The 23,469-nt window shown below is 35.9% G+C and overlaps 1 protein-coding gene across 1 annotated transcript; it reads right to left on the reverse strand.

Annotated features, from left to right (window-relative positions):
* Nucleotides 1-47: 47 nt before the first annotated feature.
* LOC120207034 (ribosome maturation protein SBDS-like) lies at nt 48-18,240 on the reverse strand. The gene is made up of 7 exons (XM_039206558.1): nt 18,236-18,240; nt 2,625-2,630; nt 2,452-2,586; nt 2,227-2,356; nt 1,945-2,145; nt 1,531-1,698; nt 48-732 (listed from the first exon to the last, which is right to left on the reverse strand). The coding sequence occupies exons 3-7, from the start codon at nt 2,583-2,585 to the stop codon at nt 256-258; spliced, it is 1,110 nt and encodes a 369-aa protein (XP_039062489.1). The 5' UTR covers nt 2,586; nt 2,625-2,630; nt 18,236-18,240; the 3' UTR covers nt 48-255.
* Between the last annotated feature and the right edge of the window lie 5,229 nt (nt 18,241-23,469).

Here is a 23,469-nt window from a genome sequence, read left to right on the forward strand (position 1 = left end):
CGAATTCGGTGTCGAATACATATTTGAATACGAGTACAAAGACATGATGCTCCAAGGCCCTTTAAATATACCCATATCTAATACTGTCACTCGAAAATCCATATCTAATACTCACACCTACCTAAATCCGAGCAATACCATGTAATATGAATCCAAATTTTTACAACTGAGTTCATGTCCAGCTGTAGAAACAACAAAAGATTGTAAGAGAAAATAAATGGTATACGCACCTTCCCCATAAGTTTTAGCCACAAGTCAAAATGAATAATCCTGCAAATCTGATTTCGAGTCGTTCAAATCCATATCGGCTAAGCACTCTTCTGCAGTAAGAGGAGGAAGTTGCCTGGTTTTGCGTTTTAAATTATGCTTGTGCCATTCACTCTTAAAGTGATACCTGTACTGTTTGGAGTCCCCCACAAATACATTGCATGTGCTGCACTTATGTTGCTTTGCCTCCCCTTCAGGGTTCCCATTTCCTGAAGAGATGGTGGTTTGTTTTTGCATTTTCTCACTTAGTTGGACGACTAGATCAGAAGATTCCGGGGGTATCTGCGAAGAGGCTGACTCAGCTGAATCCTTCGGTAGATGTGATGACATGTCCTCATCATCATAATTGTCCACCTGCGTATCCCCCTCGGCATGTACAGACACTGCAAGTATTTCCAATCTACCCTGTAAATTCCTCACAAGGTCATCACATTCTCGGTAAAGTCCTGGTTCAATTTCACAAATCTGAAAAACAAGCAAACAAAAGCTTGAGAGCTTGAACAAGAAAATGACAAGATAAAAGGTAAACCACATGTTTTTCAAGAGATATCAACCACCAATTACACAGCTTGGTAACAGAGAAAAGTCAATTCAATCCTGAAGTATAACACAATAACACCAACAGAAGGGGTTGAAGGTAAATGTACAGGGTACAAATCATAAGATCACAGATATGTAGCTCATAAAGATTCCATAACATTCACAATTGTACGGATGCACAAATCTACATTTATGACACTAGCAGAAGAGTCATTTCAGATGAGTTCAGCATCTATGGCCACTGGATAGAGTTAATGGTGAATTACAGGTGCAAGAAGCATGGAGCTACTGTGATGGTAAAATTCCCGACTGGATATTGGTTTACTCGCCAAAGTTTAAGCTTATGTTTGGTTATATACACCTCCCATCACTTTGCTTCACTCGTAGTTACCACAATAACAAAATCGAAATAAACAAAATAACAACACACCAAAATCATTTGACTATCTTTGAAAAATTCTCCTTAGTTCCACTTCCAATTTCATATTAAATCATGCCGCAAGTCTGGAAAACACTTTTAATGGATTAAATCAATCACTTCCACATAACTTGCAAACGCTGATACTTGAAAAATAGTGCAAGCAGACAACACTTCTAAATATTTCAGTAAATGATGCTAAAAGGGAAGTGAACTTATAACCACAGTTATGAGAAAAACGATGAAATCACTAATGAAGAGTCAGACACTTCTACTACGAAATGAAGCTACAAATCGGGACTTACAACTGAGAACTGAGCTCCAGATTCATCTTTCGAAACAGTGATAGCACCCCATTCATTTAGCTTCTCACAAAGAGACTGAAAATTTTGTCCAGGAACAATGAGTCGTAATCTCATGGGTGACCGTTTTATAGGGAAGTTCTTCTGAAGCTGACGAATAACCTCAAGAGCCTGAAAAATAAAAACAGTTAGGCAATGAAGACAGCAGAAAAAGAATACACCTCGTCTCTATATGAACAGATTTTTCAAGTATTTGGAATCAATTAATATCGAAGAAAATACCATCCAAGCTAAATGATTTAGACAAGCTTTTCTCAGCATGACATGAAAGATTCATTAAAATCAGAAAATTCATCAGTTTGTTTCAATAATCGATGGGTAAATTCGTAAACAACAACTAATGCAACGACAAATGACCTGTTTCTTGGAGCTACTATGGGGATCAACAGCGAAATGAATTTCATGCATTAGCCTCTCAATCATACTAATGGTGTAAGGACGCTGAGTTTCAGGATTGATAGTCTTTTGCATAACAATCGTCGCAATATCCCGAAATTGACTTGAAAATTGTGATTCCCTTTCCTTCCCAGCAATTTGCAGCTCCCCTTTCTCCAGAATCTATCACCCAACAAAAACCTCAAATCAACACACAGACAAAAATAAAAATCGAATCTATTTAAAAAATAAAACTAGAATTACCTCCAAACAAATTTTAGTCTGATCATCAGTACCAAAAGCAGCAATCAAATCTTTGGTCTTAGCAAGAACCCCTTTCGAGACATTTGAGTAAACCGTATGGGATTGTAACACTTCGTCCAAATCCTTCTCTCTGTATCAATAATTTCTTTCCTTTTTAAATAAATTTAATCAAAATTCAATAACAATAATAACTGAAATACAATTTGTAAAAAAAAAAAAACTTACACCCGAGAACGCCAGGAGAGGACTTTGTTCTTGTAGCAAGCGATTTCGAATCGCATGCCGTGTTTCTTCAAACGCACGATGGCCACGTTCGTCAGCCGCTTTTGCCCTATCGGTTGCACCAGCGTTTTCGACATTCTCTTTTACTTTCAATCTCTACCTCTCCAGCACGCCACTTCTTTCTCTTTATACCAGAATTTTCCAGGTTATGTTTTGTTTGGCTTAAATATAGAATAAAATAGTTCTACCTATATCATTTCTCACGAATATATGTTTACCGTATATTTTGAATGATCTTGATACTTAATGTTATACACGTTATCGCTGACCGAGCCGTATATATTATTAATTTTCTCATTACGTGACATTTGTTATATTATGATAATTTTTAAAGAGAAAATAATTTCAGTGACAAAAAATATCTTATAATATACGATTTTAATCAATTTTTTTTGGATTTGTCAAAATGACCAACTAAATCGCAATGCGATCGATAATTCGCAACGCGATCGATAATTCGTAACGCGATCTTCGGTATCGTAAATCAGTTTCCAGATTCGCAACGCGATTCTGACTATCGCATTGCGATTTTCCAAATTCGTGTTGCGATTTTCTTAATTCGCAATGCGAATACGTAAATCGCAATGCGAATACGTAAATCGCAATGCGAATACGTAAATCGCAATGCGAATACGTAAATCGCAATGCGAATCTGACTATCGCAATGCGATTTACATAGCGCCATTCGTATCCAACGCGTATTTTTTTTTCAAATTCCAAACACGAATATATTAATATATCGAAACACTGAACCGTCCACAGTATATCTTGTAATCGCAACTCATAACCTAAAACCCTAAATCACAACTCAGTCTCATCTCCATCTCTCATTCTCTAAGGCGACATCCATCCCCATCTCCGATGAAATCAGTTCCCATCTCCGACGATATCAGTCTCCATCTCCGGCGAAATCATTCACGATCAGAAATGGAAAATCAGCCAAATCAACCACCGAGGGTTAGTTTTTTTAATTATTTTTATTTTTAAATTTTTGTATTATTATTAGGTTTTTCATATTGAAATTGATGATAAGTTTACTGGTGTTTTCAATAATAGATTAACCATTTCACTTAGATTGCTTATTAAATTCATTCGATTGCTGTCAATCCTGCTAAACTGTTTAGTCTTTAACCCTGTGAAGTTAGTATTTGTCTTTGTTTTGTCTTTTGGTTGAAGTAATGCAATCTATTCAAGTTTCTTTCAATTTTAGTATTTGAAACCGAGAATGACTATCGCAATGCGATTCTGTCGTTGCGATTTTCATTTCGCATTGCGATTCTTGCGTTGCGATAGTCAAATTCGCGTTGCGATAGTCATTTTCGTGTTGCGATTTTCATTTCGCGTTGCGATTCTTGCGTTGCGATAGTCAAATTCGTGTTACGATAGTCATTTTCGTGTTGCGATAGTCATTTTCGTGTTGCGATTTTCATTTTCGTGTTGCGATTTTAAGTTTCAGAAACTATTCTTCTTCTGCAAATTGAAACTTGAATGAATTGCATTACTTCAACCAAAAAACAAAGACAAATACTAAATTCACAGTGTTGCAAATTTAAGTTTGAAGAATAAACTACTACTCTTTATGTTTATTGTTCTTGTTATATCTTCACAGTGTAGTTTTTGGTATATCTAACTTGGTATGTTTATTGTTTTTGCAGAACTTTTATTCGGCTCAATTGACCTTAAGAAATAAAGTAAGCCTGGCCAAAACAATTGCGTCGAAGCTTTCACCTGCACAAAGAAAAATATTTGAGGATACTTGCTTCGGGCCATGGCTGAAAGTACAACATCCGGGTGGAGATGCTATGTTGACCCATCTGTTTCTTCAAACCATGACAAGAGATCTACCAGAGACTATACAACGTCGTGATGAAGAGATATGGTTTGATTTTCCACCGACGTATACGTGTTTTGGGCAGGAGGAGTTTTGCTTAATCACCGGTCTACGCTTCGGACACGATGATGTAGATCGGTACACTAGACATATTACCCGCCTATCATGGTTTTCCCGGGTTTTTCCTGAGCTGTCGAATTTACACGTGGAAGACTTGACGAGATTATTGAATAAGAAAGATGGTTTTACTCGGATGGATGACGTCGATGTTGTCCGAGTATGCCTTCTAATACTTTTGCAAGCCGGCTTTTTAGGCAGAGAGGCCCGACAACCTATTCCTAATAATCTAATTAAATTGGTAGAGGACCTAAATGCATGGAACCTGTTTCCGTGGGGTTCGTATCTATGGAAAGCTACATGGAATAAGTTGTCTTCTGCCTTTGATGATCGGAAAAGTTTGCATGGCGATGTTCCAAATACACTTTGTCAGGCTTTATTTGGGCCTTTAAGGTAATAATTTTTATATAATGTTTCCAAAATTATAATTAATTCTTTAACAATTACTAATGTTTGTTATTATATTGTTTGTAGATTTGGATATTTGAGGCCTTTCCCGCCATGCAGACATATGCATTAAAAACTTCTAATGATATTCCTAGGGCTATTTCCTGGAAGAGGAAACGGTCCTTGCAGCAATGGGAAGATTTACTACCGTATACTACAATAAATAATGTAAGTTAACACAAATACTACCATATGTTTATAAACAAGTTATTACTAGTACACGTTTAACTTTGTTTGAGCTTTTATATTGTTAGGAGGCCAACACTCCATTATAGAGGCTGACACCCACGGAAGCTGAGCTTGCCACTGATTGGTGGTAAGCTAGTAAGCATTTTTTTGATGGCACATATGATGAGCAGCCACCACTTCGAGAGCCATCACCTCACCCAGAGCCATCACCTGATCGACCCGAATATACACCTCTACAATGAGAGTCATCACCTATTCTGTCACATTATCGAGCCTATTCTCCACCATCACCTCATGATAGGCGACCGGCAAAGATGCCACGACGTTTCTCTCCCTGTTCTCCACCTCCACCTCCACGGGATGAGTTAGGGGAGTTACGTAATGAGGTCAATGCCTTGCGTGAGGAGGTCGGTACTTTACGCGATGACAATGGTGCATGGCGTGTTGAGGTGTCTACTTTACGTGGTGAGGTAGCAACTCTACGTGAGATTGTAGTATCGTTACAGAATGAGGTTCATACTTTACGCAATGAGGTAAGTTTAATATTTTTATATTTAACTTGATGATAAATTTACTCGTAATTTCACTTAGATTGCTTAGTAAATTCATTCGGTTGTTGCCAATACTGTTTAACTGTTTATTCTTTAACCCTGTGAAGTTAGTATTTGTTTTTGGTTGTCTTTTGGTTGAAGTAATGCAATCCATTCAAGTTTCAATTTGCAGAAGAAGAATAGTTTACTATCGCAATGCGAAAATGACTATCGCAATGCGAAAATGACTATCGCAATGCGAAAATGACTATCGCAACGCTAAAATGACTATCGCAACGAGAAAATCGCAACAACAAAATCGCAACGCGAAAATGACTATCGCAATACAAAAATGACTATCGCAATGCGAATTTGACTATCGCAACGAGAGAATCGAAATGCGAAATGAAAATCGCATTGCGATTCTCTCGTTGCGATAGTCAAATTCACATTGCGATAGTCATTTTCGCATTGCGATAGTCATTTTCGCGTTGCGATAGTCATTTTTGCGCATTGCGATTATCTCGTTGCGATAGTCAAATTCGCGTTGCGATAGTCAAATTCGCATTGTGATAGTCAAATTCGCATTGTGATAGTCATTTTCGCATTGCGATAGTCATTTTCGCGTTGCGATAGTCATTTTCGCGTTGCGATAGTCATTTTTCGCGTTGCGATTTTAAGTTTCAGATTCTATTCTTCTTCTGCAAATTGAAACTTGAATGAATTGCATTACTTCAACCAAAAGACAAATACTAACTTCACAGTGTTGAAAATTTAAGTTTCAAGAATAAACTACTCTTTATGTTGTCATTGAACCTGCACTAAACCTATATGTTATCCTTTTAAATGTTTATATAAGTGCTTACTTCTGGAATGTTATATGATGCATTTTGTGAACAATGATATAATAATGACTTGGGAGAATACCGTGCAAGTTTGAAATATATTTGTTTTTGTTCTCACTGTTTAATATCATGTCTGTTTATTTACTGATTTATGTATTAATTTATTTTTAGCGGCCCACTAAGGTGGATGCTCTACTTCGGGTTTTTCTTGCAAGACGGAGTTCACGCATCAGACGGCGTGCATATGCCATTACGTCTCCGTTCACCCCAATAGTGTGAAGAATCCGTAAGAAAAAGCCCGACTCACCTGTCATCGTTCAAGAGGCCTCCCCTATCATTCAAGAGGCCCCTATCATCCCTCAAGAGTCCCCTCCCACCGTTCAAAAGGCCACTGTCATCGTTGAAGAGGTCCCTCCCAACATTCTAGAGCCCGATTCACACGGCGTAATATATCGAATTATTGAGAAGCCCCCTCACGTGCCAGACATGATGGATGACTATTGGTTTTCGTATAAGTTACCGGCCAGTACCATTCCGGTAGATGAAGTGGAGAGGAAACAACTACCAGAAATAATTCTGGATAATACCCTTTGGGCTAAGACCGCAGTTGATTTTTATCTACATGAGCGGAGCCAAGGGTGTTACGCTGACATATACAAACTCAACGATGATATGCATTTGTTGATTGAACGGTCTTGGTGGGGTGTATTATTAGGGGCTGATGATAACGGCTATTTCGATAGGGGGTAAGTCTTATATTTCTTCTTATATTTCAATTTGATTATTTTTTTTTTAAAATTTATGTAATTCACTAATATATGTCTTTGTTTGTAAAACAACATATTGATGCATGGGTGACACGTCTTCTAATTGTAAGGAAATTGAAGAAAAATATAAAAAAAAACGCGATATTTAATTATGCCGACGTCTTTTCACGTAGTTTACTTGAAGAATCAACGACATTAATCATATGTGTTGGCTAATGGACAAGCTAAACTTTATCCTACATGGTGGGAGGTCGATAAGGTTAGTATTTATTTGTTTAAATATTTTAAAGGTGTTCATAAATAAGTGTGCAATTTGAATTATTACATTTCGATGCAGGTATTTATCCCTGTTTTGGAACGTACTCATTGGCTTATCGTCGAGCTTCAGCTCCCATCCTTAAAGACAATAGTATATGACAGCATGATAAATTACATATCATTGTTTGATTTGAGAGATATTATTAAGGGATGGAGCTCTCATTTGGCTAAATTCTTGGATGCAATTAATTATTGGACTAATTCTGGAAACAAGAAGCCAAAGAAGTTCAATGTTACAGTTATCAGAGACGAGACCGCGCCACAATAAACGAAAGAAGCCAGAGGGGATTGTGGTCCTCTCGTATGCATGTGCTTGGAGCGTTTGACGACATGAAGTACACAGTTTCTACCTCCCACCGATAGAGATAGAGGTGCAGTAGGCTTGTGGTTTCGGCATTTTATGGCTAGAGCGATATATGCGAGACGATGCCTACCTGCATCCGCGTTATGAAAGTGTCCATAAACAATTTGTAAGTCAAATACAAGTGTTGTTAAACATATATACTCTTTTTGGTTTGAAAATGTTTGGTTAAGTAGCTAGAATTCAATAATTTGTTGTTTGTAGGTTTTAGATGTGTAGAAAGTGTTGTTGATTCAATGTTTGGTTTCTGCAGGTTAATCCTGAAGTGATCTGCGTGAAATGGATGTATGGGTGCAAAAGTTGATTCAATAATTGATGAGGAAATAATTCTTATTATTATTTTTTGATTGTTTAATTGATTTGTAAAAGATGATTTGTAAATATTGATTTGTTTAATTGATGTGTACATAATTATTATTTGTGCTTGTTTAATTGATTGAAATGTAATAGTTGATTTGTTGATTTCAATCTGCATTATGTTGAATGCAAAACAGACTATCGCAACGCGGAAATGACTATCGCAACGAGAGAATCGAAATGCGAAATGAAAATCGCAACGAGAGAATCGCATTGCGATTCTCTCGTTGCGATAGTCATTTCCGCGTTGCGATGGTCATTTCCACGTTGCGATAGTCATTTCCGTGTTGCGATAGTCATATTCGCGTTGCGATAGTCAAATGAATGTCTAATAAGTGATAACAACTAAACATATCATAGCAATGTTCAAACTCAAGTTACTAATACATGCCTAACTGAAAATGTAAAAGTTCACACATAATATACACATAATACAACGTTTGCATTTAAAAATCACCTAAGTTAACAATCCCAAAAGGTGAAGCCGGTTGTGATTGGGATTTTGATGAGGATCCATATTTTGGTAGAGAAAAAGATGATTGTGATGGCACTGGTGATCCACATGTCAACCTTGTATGACCACTTTCCTTGCACCGACTACATGTCGATCTCTTCTTCTCTTCACCCTTAGACAGTATACAATCGTAACTTTTTGATCAGCCAGGTAGCCTTCTGTCCATGGCTGGTGGCAAAACTGTTTGTAAGTCATCTGGTATGTCCCACTCAGAAGGATGTGGAATAGGGTAGAAAATCTCGACATAAGTCTGTCGATATACTTCTGTAGTGTAGCAATCCATAGCGTATGCGCTTGAATCATCTTGGTTTAGATGAAGAGCAACTTTTATAACATGGCCACACGGATAACCAGATGTTTGCCATTTCATACAACTACACGTCTTTGTATTTAGATCGACAAGCCCATTTAAGTTATTATCCAGTACTTTAAACAAAGTGTTTGAACATGGTTCAACTCTCCATGACGTTGACTTCACAAAACGTTTCGTTATCTTTTTTTCAGTCCATAGTGTAACACGATGTTCCAATGTTCCTATAAATTTAAATAAATAATACTTAGTAAAATATATGATAAGTTACGAATTTAAAGAAATAATACCTACATGGTTTCTTTTCTTGTAGTACCACTGTTGAAATAGAGGCTCGAAAAAACTCCATTAACATAGTAATGGGTAATTTCTGGGAATGACGACTTAGAGCGTTGATTGATTCTGCACTATTAAACGTAATGAAACCATATCTTGCTCCAAGTTGATGTACTCTTGACCATCTTTCAAACCCGACATCTTCTAGTGTTTGAGCACACTGAGGCAAAACACATCTTAAACAGTTTATATGCTATTTAAAATCCACTTCCGGATAAGCTTTTACAGCCTTCCAGTATGTCCATTTGTGATTTTTTATACCAGCAGACCTTGATTTTAGATTTCTATACAAATGAACACCACAAAGTCCATGAAAATCATCTGGGAAACACCTTCTAACAGCGTTGTCAATTGAGTTTGCCCTATCGGATATGATTGTCAGATTGCTAATAGGACCTATGCAATCCCTAAGATGCCCCATAAACCATGTCCATGAATCAGAGGTTTCAGATTTGCCAACCCCGTAAGCTATTGGAAGTGTCCCATTGTTAGCATCCATGGCTACTGGTAATAAGTTTACTCCAAGGTATCGACCTTTTAAATGTGCTCCGTAAACTATAATAACTGGGCGTATGCAAGTAATAAATGAACGAATCTACAAAATCATATACACAAGAAATATAATCATTTAAATGTGAAATGCATGTAACTAACAAAAATGAGTCAACAAAATTATATTGATTTACTAACCGCAGCACCAATGGCGATAAACAGCAACTCAAAGCGTCCATCTCTATCTGTTTTGATATGAGTTACCGACCCAGGATTTTTCAGCTTTAAATTGTGACAATAAGCCGGCAGTTGGGCAAACGATGCTTCTGGCGACCCCCTCAACAATTCCAAGGCATAACATTTGGCTCTCCAAGCTTGAGAATATGAGATACTAATCTTCAACCAAGCATTCATGTCAGTCATAATTTCATGTCCCCGATATACCCTGCCATTCAAAAACATTAACTCAGCCAGAAAACCACCCAACACCTTTTTGTTTGCCTGTCTATGGTGAGGAAAAATTTGGGTTCTTGAACATGTATGTTTATCAATAAAAGTCCTAACTTGAAACATTTCGCAATCTTTTATCCTCTTTGCAATCATACGCCACGTACAGTTTTTGTCAATCATACACCTTGTTTCGAAACAATATTTGCTTGATTTGTTAACTTTTAGTTGATAGCCATCTTCCACACATTTCGTATACAAAACTATCTTCAAGTCTTCCTTTGTATCAAAACAATCATCTTTCTTGATACGAATAATTTTTATGTAACAATCAACTGTTATCTTTACCAACTCTTCTTCCGGTATCTGAAGTAATTCTGGCATATTCCAGTTATACTCCCGTGGCATTTTCTTCGGGGACTTTTCTTTGGGGATTTATTCTTCTTCTTTTTCTTCTTCAGGGTTATATGAATTACAGAATGGATGTTCAACATGTTCATTTACAGTCGTAACTTCCTCCTCATTATCATCAACAACATCTTCCTCGGCAACGGCTGTTTCATCATTAAAATTCGGGTATTGACCAATATCAAAATCATTACACGCAGGGTCTGTTTCTTTTTCTGAAAAATCATCAAAATCCGAGTATTGACCAAGATCAAAGTCCGGGTATTGACCAAGATCAAATTTCGAATACTGACTAGTACTCACAATTTTTTTTATTGGCTCATCATCGTCTAACTGGTCAATGCGAAAACCGGAATTTGGTGCTGAAAGTTGATTGGGATTTTGATTAGGGAAAGGTTGTGGGTTTTGAGATTGTGTTTGGTATTGGAAATGTGGTGAAACAATATTTGCTTGGTGATGAAATTGTGGTGGAACCATTAAATTTTGAGCACCATAAACTGGGGTTGAAAAACTTAGTTGATTACTACCCGCTACTGACCCAACTTCACTACTTATAGGTTCAACAACATACAATGTAACATCATCACTTGAAACACTAATGTAAGTAATGAATCGTTCAACATCTTCATTGTCGGTTAACAAAAAAACTTTATCATTTCTCTGATAAGATAGCCTAAATCCACTTAGGGGCTCTAAATTCAATTTATTTGAAACACGTAACATTAGAGTTTCATAAGTTAACTTTTTTAATGACAGTTTTAGTTGAAGATTCATGGGTAAAGGCATATATTGTAAAACACCATGAACATTCTCCCATGACCCTCCAAAACACAAATCTATCCAAACATGATCAACATTAGATGATTTCATTATTGTAAATTAATTTACTAAACAAACGAGCTGCGAAACTAAAACCTGTTGCCGGATGGGGAAGGATGTCGTTGGATATAGGAACGGATGTCGCCGGAAAGAGTGATAGATGGAGATGGAATGAGTTACGATTTAGGGATTTAGGTTATGAGTTGCTGCTGCTGCGTAGTTATATACCCAAAACATTTGTGTTGCGAAACTAAAACCTGTTGCGAATTCAAAAATCGAGTTGCGAATTTGAAATTCAGTATTGCGATAGTCAGAATCGCGTTGCGATAGTTTGAATCGCGTTGCGGTAGTCAGAATCTCGTTGTGATAGTCAGATTCGCGTTGCGATTTACGTATTCGCATTGCGATTTACGTATTCGCATTGCGATTTACGTATTCGCATTGCGATTTACGTATTCGCATTGCGATTTACGTATTCGCATTGTGAATTAGGAAAATCGCAACGCGAATTTGGAAAATCGCAATGCGATAGTCAAAATCGCGATGCGAATCTGGAAACTGATTTGCGATACCGGAGATCGCGTTGCGAATTATCGATCGCGTTGCGAATTATCGATCGCATTGCGATTTAGTTGGTCATTTTGGCAAATCCAAAAAAGTTGGTTAAAATCGTATATTATAAGGCATTTTTGGTCACTGAGGTTATTTTCTCATTTTTAAAATATTATTTAAAATAAAAAATAAAAATATATATTTAAAAGAGCACATAAAAAATTCAAATAGCTCCAAAACATTAAAAATATTCATTTCAATCCCTAAAGTCACGTTAACCGACGTCTTTTACCGTCGACGAAGCTCGACCTAACTTCACATATCCCCAACGATAAATATCCCTATGAAATCACGATTGATCGAAGGCTAATCAACGTTTTATACCCTACAAACCCTAGGATAAAAATTATAATCCCACGAGATTTCGACGATCAATCGGCGACAACTACAACGGCGTTTAACTAGGAAGATGACAGAGACTAAGTCGACGACGATGGTCATGATCAGAAAGGACGACGGTGATGTATTAGGGTTAGGATTTAGGACTTTTATGAATTTTAAGTTTTTTTTTGTAATTAAAGATAAATTAGGTTTTTTATAAATATAATAATATTTTTAATTTAAAAAAATCAAAATTATCATAATATGTCACATGTCATTTAAGATAAGAAATTAACGTTGTTTACGGTTCGGACACTTAAAGTGGTAACGTTTGTAAAATTAGACAACCGATAGGGTGTAAATAAATCGAGTTTTAACAAACAAGGTTATGTTCGTGTTCATTTGTTTATTTTTATGGTGTTCGTATTCGGTTTGTGTTTGTTTAAATTTTTAATATTGTGTTCATGTTCGCTTATTTATTGTTCGCGAACATGTTCATTTAATGTTTGCGAACGTGTTCGTTTATCATTCGTTTACGTATTTAATTTTTAGTTTTACCTGCGAGCTAAAAAATGATAAAATTACACCATTATTGCTTGAACTCTTTAAAATCCATAATTTGAATTTCAACTTTTATAATGTGTTCAATTTAGTCTCTACCTTATCCAATATTTAAAATGTAAAAAAAGAAAAAGAAAAAGAGATCCGGATAAACGAGCTTGTTCATGAACATAAATGAACAAGTCAATAAACGAGCTTGTTCGTGAACATAAATGAACCAAACAAACATCTGTTTGTGTTCGTTCGTTTATTAAATGAACATAAAAAAATTGTTCAAACTTGTTTATTTAGCTTAATGAACAAACATAAATGAACTTTATATGAATGTGTAAGCACCATTTTTGCCCAGCCATCTGACCAGCACAACAACCCCACGTTGTTGTTCACCAACTCACCAAATCCCAGTAGCCCCATGCTCAAGCCATCCCGCTGTCACTACCAACGCCACAGTAACACAGCCAACAACCCCATCAGTAAATCATCGCAACAAATAAAAAACAAAAAAGAAATGTAACTGAGAACGACTTATAAAGACCCCAACAACATATTTCTCCCGGGTTTTTATTCTTTTTTTCTCTGCAAAAAATTTTGTAACGATTCATTCCCCATTTTTCAATATCAATATAACAACAACAAGCATCTTTAAGGGTATATCCATTCCATTTTTCTAGAAACTTTTTTTGGTACTTTTATTTAGAATAGAGTCAGAAAAAGGAAGAGTGGAGAGCGTTACCATTCGGACGGAGCCTCACCAGCATTTGGGGAGTCGGTTCGCAGATCCGAACGATAAGGAGGAGCGTCTCGAGGAGGGGAGCAGCATACTAAAATTTGGGCCCGATCCAATGGCGAATGACGGAGATCCGGGTGGTGGAAGCCAAAAGGATCTCGGCTTATTTCGAGGCATTGGGGTTGTTTTTCACAAAATCGAGCCCGGATCAGTGACCACCGCGTCAAGACGAGTCTCCCGATAAATTTTGGTGGCCAACGACCACCAGAGACGGTGGCCGGCGAGGGCCTGACGACCGGCCGAAATTCTAGAGAGAGGGGAGACCCTCTCTATAAAAAATAAAAAAAATAGAAAAATGGAATGTTAAAAAAGAAAAGAAAAAGTTTGTATTTATAAAACAATTTCGGAGGAAATCACGTTTTAGGTCCCCAACAATTCTCGTGTTTTTACAAAATGGTCACTAGAAGGGATCATTTTTATAATTTTCCATTTTCTGTTTGTACTTTGAAATTTTTAGTCTAATTTTAGTTTAGTCCCTCATATTTAGCTTGTTTTTACATTTTAGTCATATGTAGTGACCTTTTAAATTTTTTTCGTGGACTGATTTTGTAATTTTGTCTTTTTATTTTAACAAATTTTTTAGGCTTAAATAAGTGGTATAACGTCCTTTGGTCCCTTTAATTTCTAGTGTGTTTTGTATTTTGTTCTATAATTCTTTTATTTTTATTTTGTTTCGATTTAGCCTTCAAAGTTTATTTTATTTTAATTTAGTCCTTTATTATATGTTTCATTTATTTTATTTTTTGAGCTTGTAATTAGAAATTCATGCAATTAGGTCCTTATTTTATGTTAATTTTATTTTTTATGTTGTTTTTTTTCTTTTTTCTTTATTTATTTATTGTTTTAATTGTTTAAATTAAGCTTATTAAATGTTTCTTTTTTATAGTTTAATTTATTAGATTTAATTTTAAATTAGATTAACAATCGAATCGAGCTTAAAATTTAGGATGACACTCTAGTTTAATTAGGGAGCAATTTGAGTCGAGTTTTCGTATAAGATTCCCGATTACTCAAATCGATTGCTCGACTTTTAAAATTTATTAATAATTAATATTTTCTAAAAAAACTTTAAGTTTAATAATTTAGATAATAATTAGGTTTTTTAATTAGCCATCTACTTTAGAAATTATTGATTTAGGTCCTTAAACTTTTAGTCTCTTAGAGCCCGATATTTTTAGATCTTGACCTTTTAGTCCCCGAACTTCGATTAATGTTTTAATTTTGACATAATTAAATAGGTTAAATATAGCCTCCATTTTTAGTTAGATTTCAAACTAGTCTTTTAATTTAGGGAATAGTTCGAGTGGACTCTCGCATATATGCTCGAGTGACCATCTTGGTTGTTCGATTCAATAATCTGTTTAAAATCAAATAAGGTTAATATTAGAGCCTACATTTTTAGGTTTGAGCTTCTAGGTTCCTTTAATTTCATAATTTGAAACCTTAAGCTAGAAAAAGCCTTTAATTTACCTTAGCTTAATTAGGATTGAATAAAACTTTGTTTGATTGCATTTTTATTTTTAAATATAAGGCAATGTTCATTTATTAGGGAATTAATAGTATATCTCCCACAATCATGCTTAGGGGGTGACTACTGGTAATTCCCGAAATAAGTTGACATCCTTTTTAAAGACCATGTCATGATTTTCTAAAAACGAGGTAATATTTGGTTATTAGGTACAATAACTGATCTCCTGCATTTACGCTTGGGAACGAATGTTATCAATCTCGATAAACAAATATCTTTTTTAACTTTGCATCCGTAATGATTTTCAAATTAAATAAAGATCGAACTCAAAATTTTCGATTTTAAATATAGGGTAATCAACTAGGTACCAATTTTTGGGCGCTTGTGGGGGTGCTAATCCTTCCCCACGCGTAACTGACTCCTGAACCTAATTTCTGGATTTTTGCAGACCTTAAAACTTGGTATTTTGATAAAAATAAAATGTGTTATTAAAATCGTCCGATTTTTATGGTGTTCCAATCGAGCCTTAAATGATTGGTGGCGAATTCTCACATTTCGAAACACTTTTCAAAGAGAACCCCGAGTCGGTATCGGTTTTTCCCCGCTCAGGCGAAAAACGGTGTCGACAGCTTGGGGATTCTGCTGGGGACTTTTTTAAAACAACTTGAAAGTCGAGCCACGAGTTGGTTACCCTATATTTAGGATTCTAGAAATTATGAGTTTTATCTTATTTTAATTTACAATTCATTATGTTATTTCAAAAGAAAAAAATATTTTCTCTCTAATTAACGCTTACACTTATGTGAATATTTAGGATTATCGCATATCATAGCTCTGAACCCGAGTTCAAACCCGATTTACCTAAGTAGGGAGAAACGTCACACCTCATGAGAAATATTGGGCTTCCTTGTGTGGGTCTAACAAAGTATCTCTGGAAAGCATCCTAAGTTATCTATCCAGATATCGGATCCGATGTACACTTTTAGTGGTGTGATCCCCTAAGCAGAATCTGATTCGCAAGTCTGTAATGGGCCAGAATCGGAGTCAACCTTAGCAGGTTGTAAAGATGGCTTGAGAACCTTTTCTAGAACCGACCACATGTAGGGAACATAGTAAACCTACCTGCTAGAGCCATGTGAATAGCCTAGGAGAATTAGATGCATGCAGTTAGGACTATTAATTTCCTTTGTATGTTTTATTTTTCAGTCTGAACTTTGAGTCGTATTATTTTTGCTAAGATTACATTTCTTTGACTAATCATTTCAACTAACTTGACTCTTTTTTTCTTTTTTCTACTAACATTTATTCCTTTTTGTCTAGTCTTATTTTTTGTTGCATTTTTGCATGAACATGACATATCATTCAGAGGTATTGATCCCTTTCAGAGGTATTGATCCCTTAAATAACTGATCTTTTAGAAGGTTTTTGAAAAACAATGCCCACAACAATGCTTTTCACTGGGATCGAAAGAATTTTGAAGATGCTCTACGCAGATCGAGTAGTGCCAAGAGAGAGTCTACCTACTAAGGAGACAAGCCATACATCTACCTGTTGAGATAACAAGGTAGACTCAAGAAGATTTGACACTGAAGCCAACAGTTGAAGATCGCAAACTAGTTCAAAAAGATTTCTGAAAATAGGAGATGAAGTAGAACCTTTGAAGACGATGCAGTACCCAAATAATCGCAAGAGCTGGACAACTTAAAGATGGACCAGATTTTCATTTCCCTAGTGTATCGAAACATTGTCGGTTTTTCAATAATTGTTCAAGGAACAATTATTTTTGGGTTCAATTCATTGCTGCATTTGCATCTTTGATTTTGCACATCCATTTTGTATTTGCATATGCATATTTGCATTAGCATATATACATTGTATATTACACGGTAAACATTGCATCTTAACATGCATTAATCACTGATATTGGGAGTAACTTACGGAGAATCTCGTGATAAAAGTTTTGAGGTAAGAAGAAGTCACCTCATTCGTACCAAAAATTGATTGATAGTTATGGACGTGATGTTAGCATCGTCTAAAGTTCGAGGCACGTCATAAAGATATATGGGGCACCGAGGAATAAGGTCCAGAATTTCATTAACCTAGGAGCATAAACCTTTAATAATGAGACATCCTAATGCAAATCAGGAAAAATTCTTTCATCCACTGTGAAACTTTATGGCACTGGCTTTGTCATGTTTGAACGTGTTTTATTTTCTTTCTTTATTTTCTCAATAAATATTTTATTGATTGAACTTATGTCGTTTTCGAAGGTTATGAGCAATAAATCAAGATTTAATCGTGTAATTCTTTGAATATTGAATGAATTAAAGGTTCTTTTGCTACTTCATTTATTGTAGATCTTTGACAAGGGGCAAGATTAGACCTTCCATACCCTATCCAAAGCTGAAAGAACCATTGATTGGTTCCTTACCCGAAATAACACACATTTACTACCAAAAGACCAAACCTTGACATCACTTCCCTCTGAAACCATAGAGTCATGCCCTTATCCTCCCTGAGGCACCAAAATCTGTACTTTTACCTTCCCATGCAGAAATAACCTTTCCATAACATTACCTTTCTAGAATCATGACTTTAAAGTCACACATTTCCCTTCCTAGACACAGAACTAGCATTCATTTCCCAACCTTAATAAAATCGGGAGGCTTAAAGTACAAGATGGTAGTGTGTACGAGAACAATTTCTGCAAGAAAGATAATATGGAGTGTTACGGATCAAGTTTTTGCAAGGGAATTCGAATAATTGGGGTATACTAGAAGCAAAGTGAAGTAGAAATAAAGAAAATCATTGAAATAATTCTATCATGCATTAATTACATTGTTTTCATGTAAATAAGGTTAATCCTAAATACTCGTCCCCTTGGGGATACCTCTTTTACAAGGACTTTCGTGTATGAGACGATAAACGGTTTTGTTTTATTTATCTTTTCAAAAAAATATAAATATATATCCCTTCTTGTCCCCTTTTGAGCCTATAGTATTTTTCTCCTGATTCAACCCTAACCAAGGATCACCCTCCACATTGGGGGTAAAGGTGAAGGACATCTGCTCGGATGTGTGAAGATCATCAGTCCGGATTTTGTTACAAAAACAAGTCATGATAAAATAAAGTGAGAAATAACAACATACCGCAAGGTGGACCGAGTACGAAACATTCAAAGATCAAATAAAGTTGACGACACAGAGAGAAAAAAGGAAAAAATATAGCAAGAAAAACACACAAAAAAGGAAAAAAATAAGAGAAAGAAAATAAATCAAAAGAAAAGAAAAAATGAAAAAATGAAAATGAAAGAATGAGAAAGAAAAAAGAAAGAAAACAGATCCAACACTTCAAAACGAGTGACTTAAATCAATTCACCCGAAGATCATGAAACACCAAAGAAAAATAAAAAGATGATAAAAGACACGCAAGCAAATTCAAATCGAGCAAGACAAGATTGAAGATAGTAGAATGAATTGATCATTGGTTCGTTAACCCTAAACACTTACTTGGGCCTATTTATCCATTTCTTTCATAATCGTGAGCCCTGACCTATATTACGTGCCTGAAAAGTCCATTCTAATCATACATGGATTTCTAAGTGGGATACTATCTTCAGGTTTCATTCCGCCCCTCAAGGGTTAATTTTATTTGCAAAAATTAGTTTTCTAAAGTATTTAATTCATGATAGGGAAAAATAATAAAATAAGGGTTTAAGACGTAAAATTTTAGATGACGTCTTGAAGCCAAAGGAGATTTCGAGTTGAAAACCTGAAAAGGTGGCTCAAATACGAAGATTGTTAATAACTGCACAGAAGGACAATATTATACATCTCTTGATAAAACATTGCACAGTTCAAAGGTGCTCACGAGGGCTGAGAACTAGTGAACATTTCCTGAATAGAAGCATGACGGTTGCTTTATCAGATCAATGAACACCAGAATCAATGACACAAGAAGCCAACCTGAAACACATTACCTCCCAAAATTAACCTGAAACACACTAACTTCCCAAGTGAGCCTAAGATTTATATCAACATTAATCTTTACACTTTGCAAATGTATATAATTTTTGAAGGATTAAAAGAAAATTTGACTTATTTGATATTCAGTGAACTCTTGTTTTACAATTTATTTTAATTGTGAGCCGGAACAAAATGACAGCACTTTTGAAATTTATTCAACAAAAATTTTCACATTTGTAAACTAAAAGAAAGAAGATAAATATTTTCAAACCAGACAATCTAAAGTGGAAAAGGTCCTGGAAGCTGGTGATGCTCATTCTGCCTCAGTTAGAGAAGAACAAATGATGCCAGAATAATGAAGCATTTCAAAATCTTGAAAGCATTTAGTTTGAAAGATCAAAAGGATTAGAGGAAAGAATTTATAACATTTCCTTGTGATGTCGTCAATAACTCGTCAGGAAATGGATGATCGCCTTAATCAAAAAGGGGCACATATCTCAATTTATAGCAAAGATTCAAGACATTTCTGTTAGAAGAATTGACCACTTCTTAAATGTCCATCTGATTGTTGCATCATCCCTCAATTTATTCGATAACACTATTGTTTGGTGACACCAGAGTGAGACCATTCAAGATTAAGATCTTGGCACGAAGAGAGCCATGAGTACCCACATCAGGGCATTACCAAAACTAGATCTCACTGAGATAGCAAGATTCAAATCAAACAGACATGTTGAATAAGCCTCGTCGTTTGGGAGTGCCAAGGGAAAAAAGAGGACAAGCAGAGTTTACCTCACTATTTCTGATAAAACCATTGAATTAGAGCAAAAAATGGGCACCGAAACCATATGCCTAACTGTATGAGAGCACTTCTTCTAAGACTGCAACGAAGAAACCAAAGATAGAAGACAGAAAAGACATGATTGCATAGGATAACATATTACTCCTCAGAAGATGCAAGCTTAAGCTGATAAGTTGCCATTGAGGCATAATTCATTCAAGAATGATCAAGTGAAGGAAGACCGAGGTCTTCACTTTGATCCAGAAAAAGAATTGATTATCAATATTTCTACATACAAGAACCTCATGTATTACATTTAGATACATATCCATTGTATCCACATTTCATGCATCAAGGCATATTTTTACGAATTGTTTAATGAAAAGAAGAGATCATAATTCAAGTCTTAAATGGAGAGGATTTTGTTCAACGTGGCTAAGCCTCAAGGATCAAGGAGCCCAATCGAGAAGAATCATTACGTTGATGTGGGGCACGTTACCCAAATAATATGATGTTTTTAAGGGGTTTCTTGATGTCTTCAAATGAATTTGGAAATGAGCTAAGCCTAATTTTCAGGGGTTTCTTGATGTTTTTAAATGAAATTTTGAAAGAAGCTAAGCTTAATTTTAAAGGTTTCTTGATAACTGTAAATGAATCTTTTTGAAGAAGCTAAATTTATCAAGGGCATTTTTTTTACTGTGGCAATGTGCGCCCATTCACAAGTCAAGATTCATAAGAATACACTCAGGTGCGACAGATAAAGAAAACAATCAAACCAGTAAAGAATGAAGACTGCTCTAGCAATGAAGATTTCTCTTGCAACCATTTCCAACAGATCAAGAAAACCATCATTCATACAAGAATTTGCATCTTTGTATCATACATTTTATCATTTCATACACATGATAAATTTTGATTTCCCTCTCATGAAGATGCATGTAAAGTCTATTTTGAAAAACTATTTTGTCCTTCTTAGGATTATTTTTTAGAGAATTGTTTGAATCCTTCTTAGGACCGTTTTTCTTGGATGTCGCATGAGTCTTTCTTAAGATTTTTCCCTAGAAGCATTTTCAATAATGCCTTTATTCAAACTTGACTTTTTTATGTCACTTCAATGAGAATGAGTAGTGTCGTTTCCAGGATGGACCCAACAAAGAAAAAAACTCAGCAATTTGCAACATTAAGGAATTCAAAGAGTCAACAAAGATAATCTTTCGCAGGTTTAAATTTTCAAAGAGAATATGAACTGATCAACATTTCAAATGGAGAGCATAATGAGAAGAACTCATCCGACAGAGGGAGAAGAAGTTCATAATGAGAAGAGCTTGTTCAACCTATCACTTGATTCACAACATTTCGAATCAGTGAAGCCTCGCTTGAGGGATTAACATTTCAAATGGAGAGATCATAATGAGAAGAACTCATCCGACAGATGGAGAATAAGTTCATAATGAGAAGAGCTTGTTCGACCTATCACTCGATTCATGGTATTTCGAATCAGTGACACCTCGCTTGAGGGATTAACATTTCAAATGGAGAGTTCATAATGAGAAGAACTCATCCGACAGAGGGAGAAGAAGTTCATAATGAGAAGAGCTTGTTCGACCTATCACTCGATTCATAGTATTTCGAATCAGTGACGCCTCGCTTGAGGGAATAACATTTTAAATTGAGAGTTCATAATGAGAAGAACTCATCCGATAGAGGGAGAAGAATTTCATAATGAGAAGAGCTTATTCGACCTATCACTCGATTCACGACATTTTGAATCAGTGATGCCTCGCTTGAGGGATTAATATTTCAAATGGAGAGTTCATAATGAAAAGAACTCATCAAACAGAGGGAGAAGAAGTTCATAATGAGAAGAGCTTGTTCAATCTTAAGCTCGATTCATCACATATGGAGTTGAATCATCAACACCTCACTCGAGGGATCAACATTTTTTATGGAGAGTTCATAATGAGAAGAACTCATCCAATGAGGGAGAAGAAGTTCATAATGAGAAGAACTTGTTCAACCTTAGCTAGTTTCCATCACATATGAAGTTGGAACAACACCAATATTTGGCTCATCCATCGCATATGGAGTTAGATCAGCATCATCACTTTGTTCGATTTCATCACAAAAGGAAGTGGATCAACATTTCCAATGGGAGAGTTCATAATGAGAAGAACTCATCTGACGAGAGAGAAGAAGTTCACAATGGAAACTTGTTCAATCAGGTTAATCATCGCAGAAGAGAGTGGATTGACATCCCCAGCGAGGAGTTCATAACGAGAAGAACTCGCCCGATGAGAATAACTTGTAGCTAAGGAATTTAAGTAGTTCAAGCAAAAAATAATGCTTTAATTCTTTGCTCTATTTCTATTCCACAGCAACGAGCAAAGATGGGCAGTTGTAAGCACCATTTTTGCCCTACCATCTGACCAGTACAATAGCCCCATGTTGTTGTTAACCAACTCACCAAATCCTAGTAGCCCTATGCTCAAGCCGTTCCGCTGCCACTACCAACGCCACAACAACACAACCAATGACCCCATCAGCAAATCACACGCAATAAATAAAAAATAAAAAAAAAGAAATGTAATTAGAACGACTTATAAATACCCCCAAAATATATTGTAAAGGGGGTTCTCTCCCGGGTCTTTGTTCTTTTTTTCTCTGAAAAAATTTGCAACGATTCATTCCATTTTTCCAGTAACTTTTTTGATGTACTTTTATTTGTAATAGAGGCAAAAAAGGAAGAGTGGAGAGCGTTACCATTCGGCCGGAGCCTCGGCGGTGTTCGGAGAGTCGATTTGCAGATCTTAATGGTGAGGAAGAGCATCTCACTGAGGGAAGTAATATACTAAAATTTGGGCCCTATCCAATGACGGACGTCAGAGATCCGAGCAGTGGAAGCCGAGGGTTCTCGACTTATTTCAAGGCGTTGGGGGCTGTTTTTCACAAAACTGAGCCCAGATCCGTGATCACCGCGTCGAGATGAGTCTCTCGGTAAATTTTGGCGGCTAACGACCACCAAAGACGACGGCCGGTGAGCGACCGAAATTCTAGAGAGGGAGGAGACCCTCTCTCTCTAAGAAATTAAAAAAATAGAAAAAAGAAATGTTAAAAAAAAGTTTATATTTATAAAATAATTTCGGGAGAAATCACGTTTTAGGTCCCCAACAATTCTCGTGTTTTTACAAAATAGTCACTAGAAGGGTGACCGTTTTTATAATTTTTCATTTTCTATTTGTGCTTTGAAATTTTTGGTATAATTTCAGTTTAGTCCCCCACTTTTAGCGTGTTTTTATAGTTTAGTCATGTATAGTGACCTTTTAATTTTTTTAAATTTTTTGTGGATTGATTTTGTAATTTTGCCTTTTTATTTTAACA

The sequence above is a fragment of the Hibiscus syriacus genome, unplaced genomic scaffold (assembly GCF_006381635.1).
Source record: "Hibiscus syriacus cultivar Baekdansim isolate YM2019G1 unplaced genomic scaffold, ASM638163v2 tig00000477_pilon, whole genome shotgun sequence".
NCBI classification, from domain to species: domain Eukaryota; kingdom Viridiplantae; phylum Streptophyta; class Magnoliopsida; order Malvales; family Malvaceae; genus Hibiscus; species Hibiscus syriacus.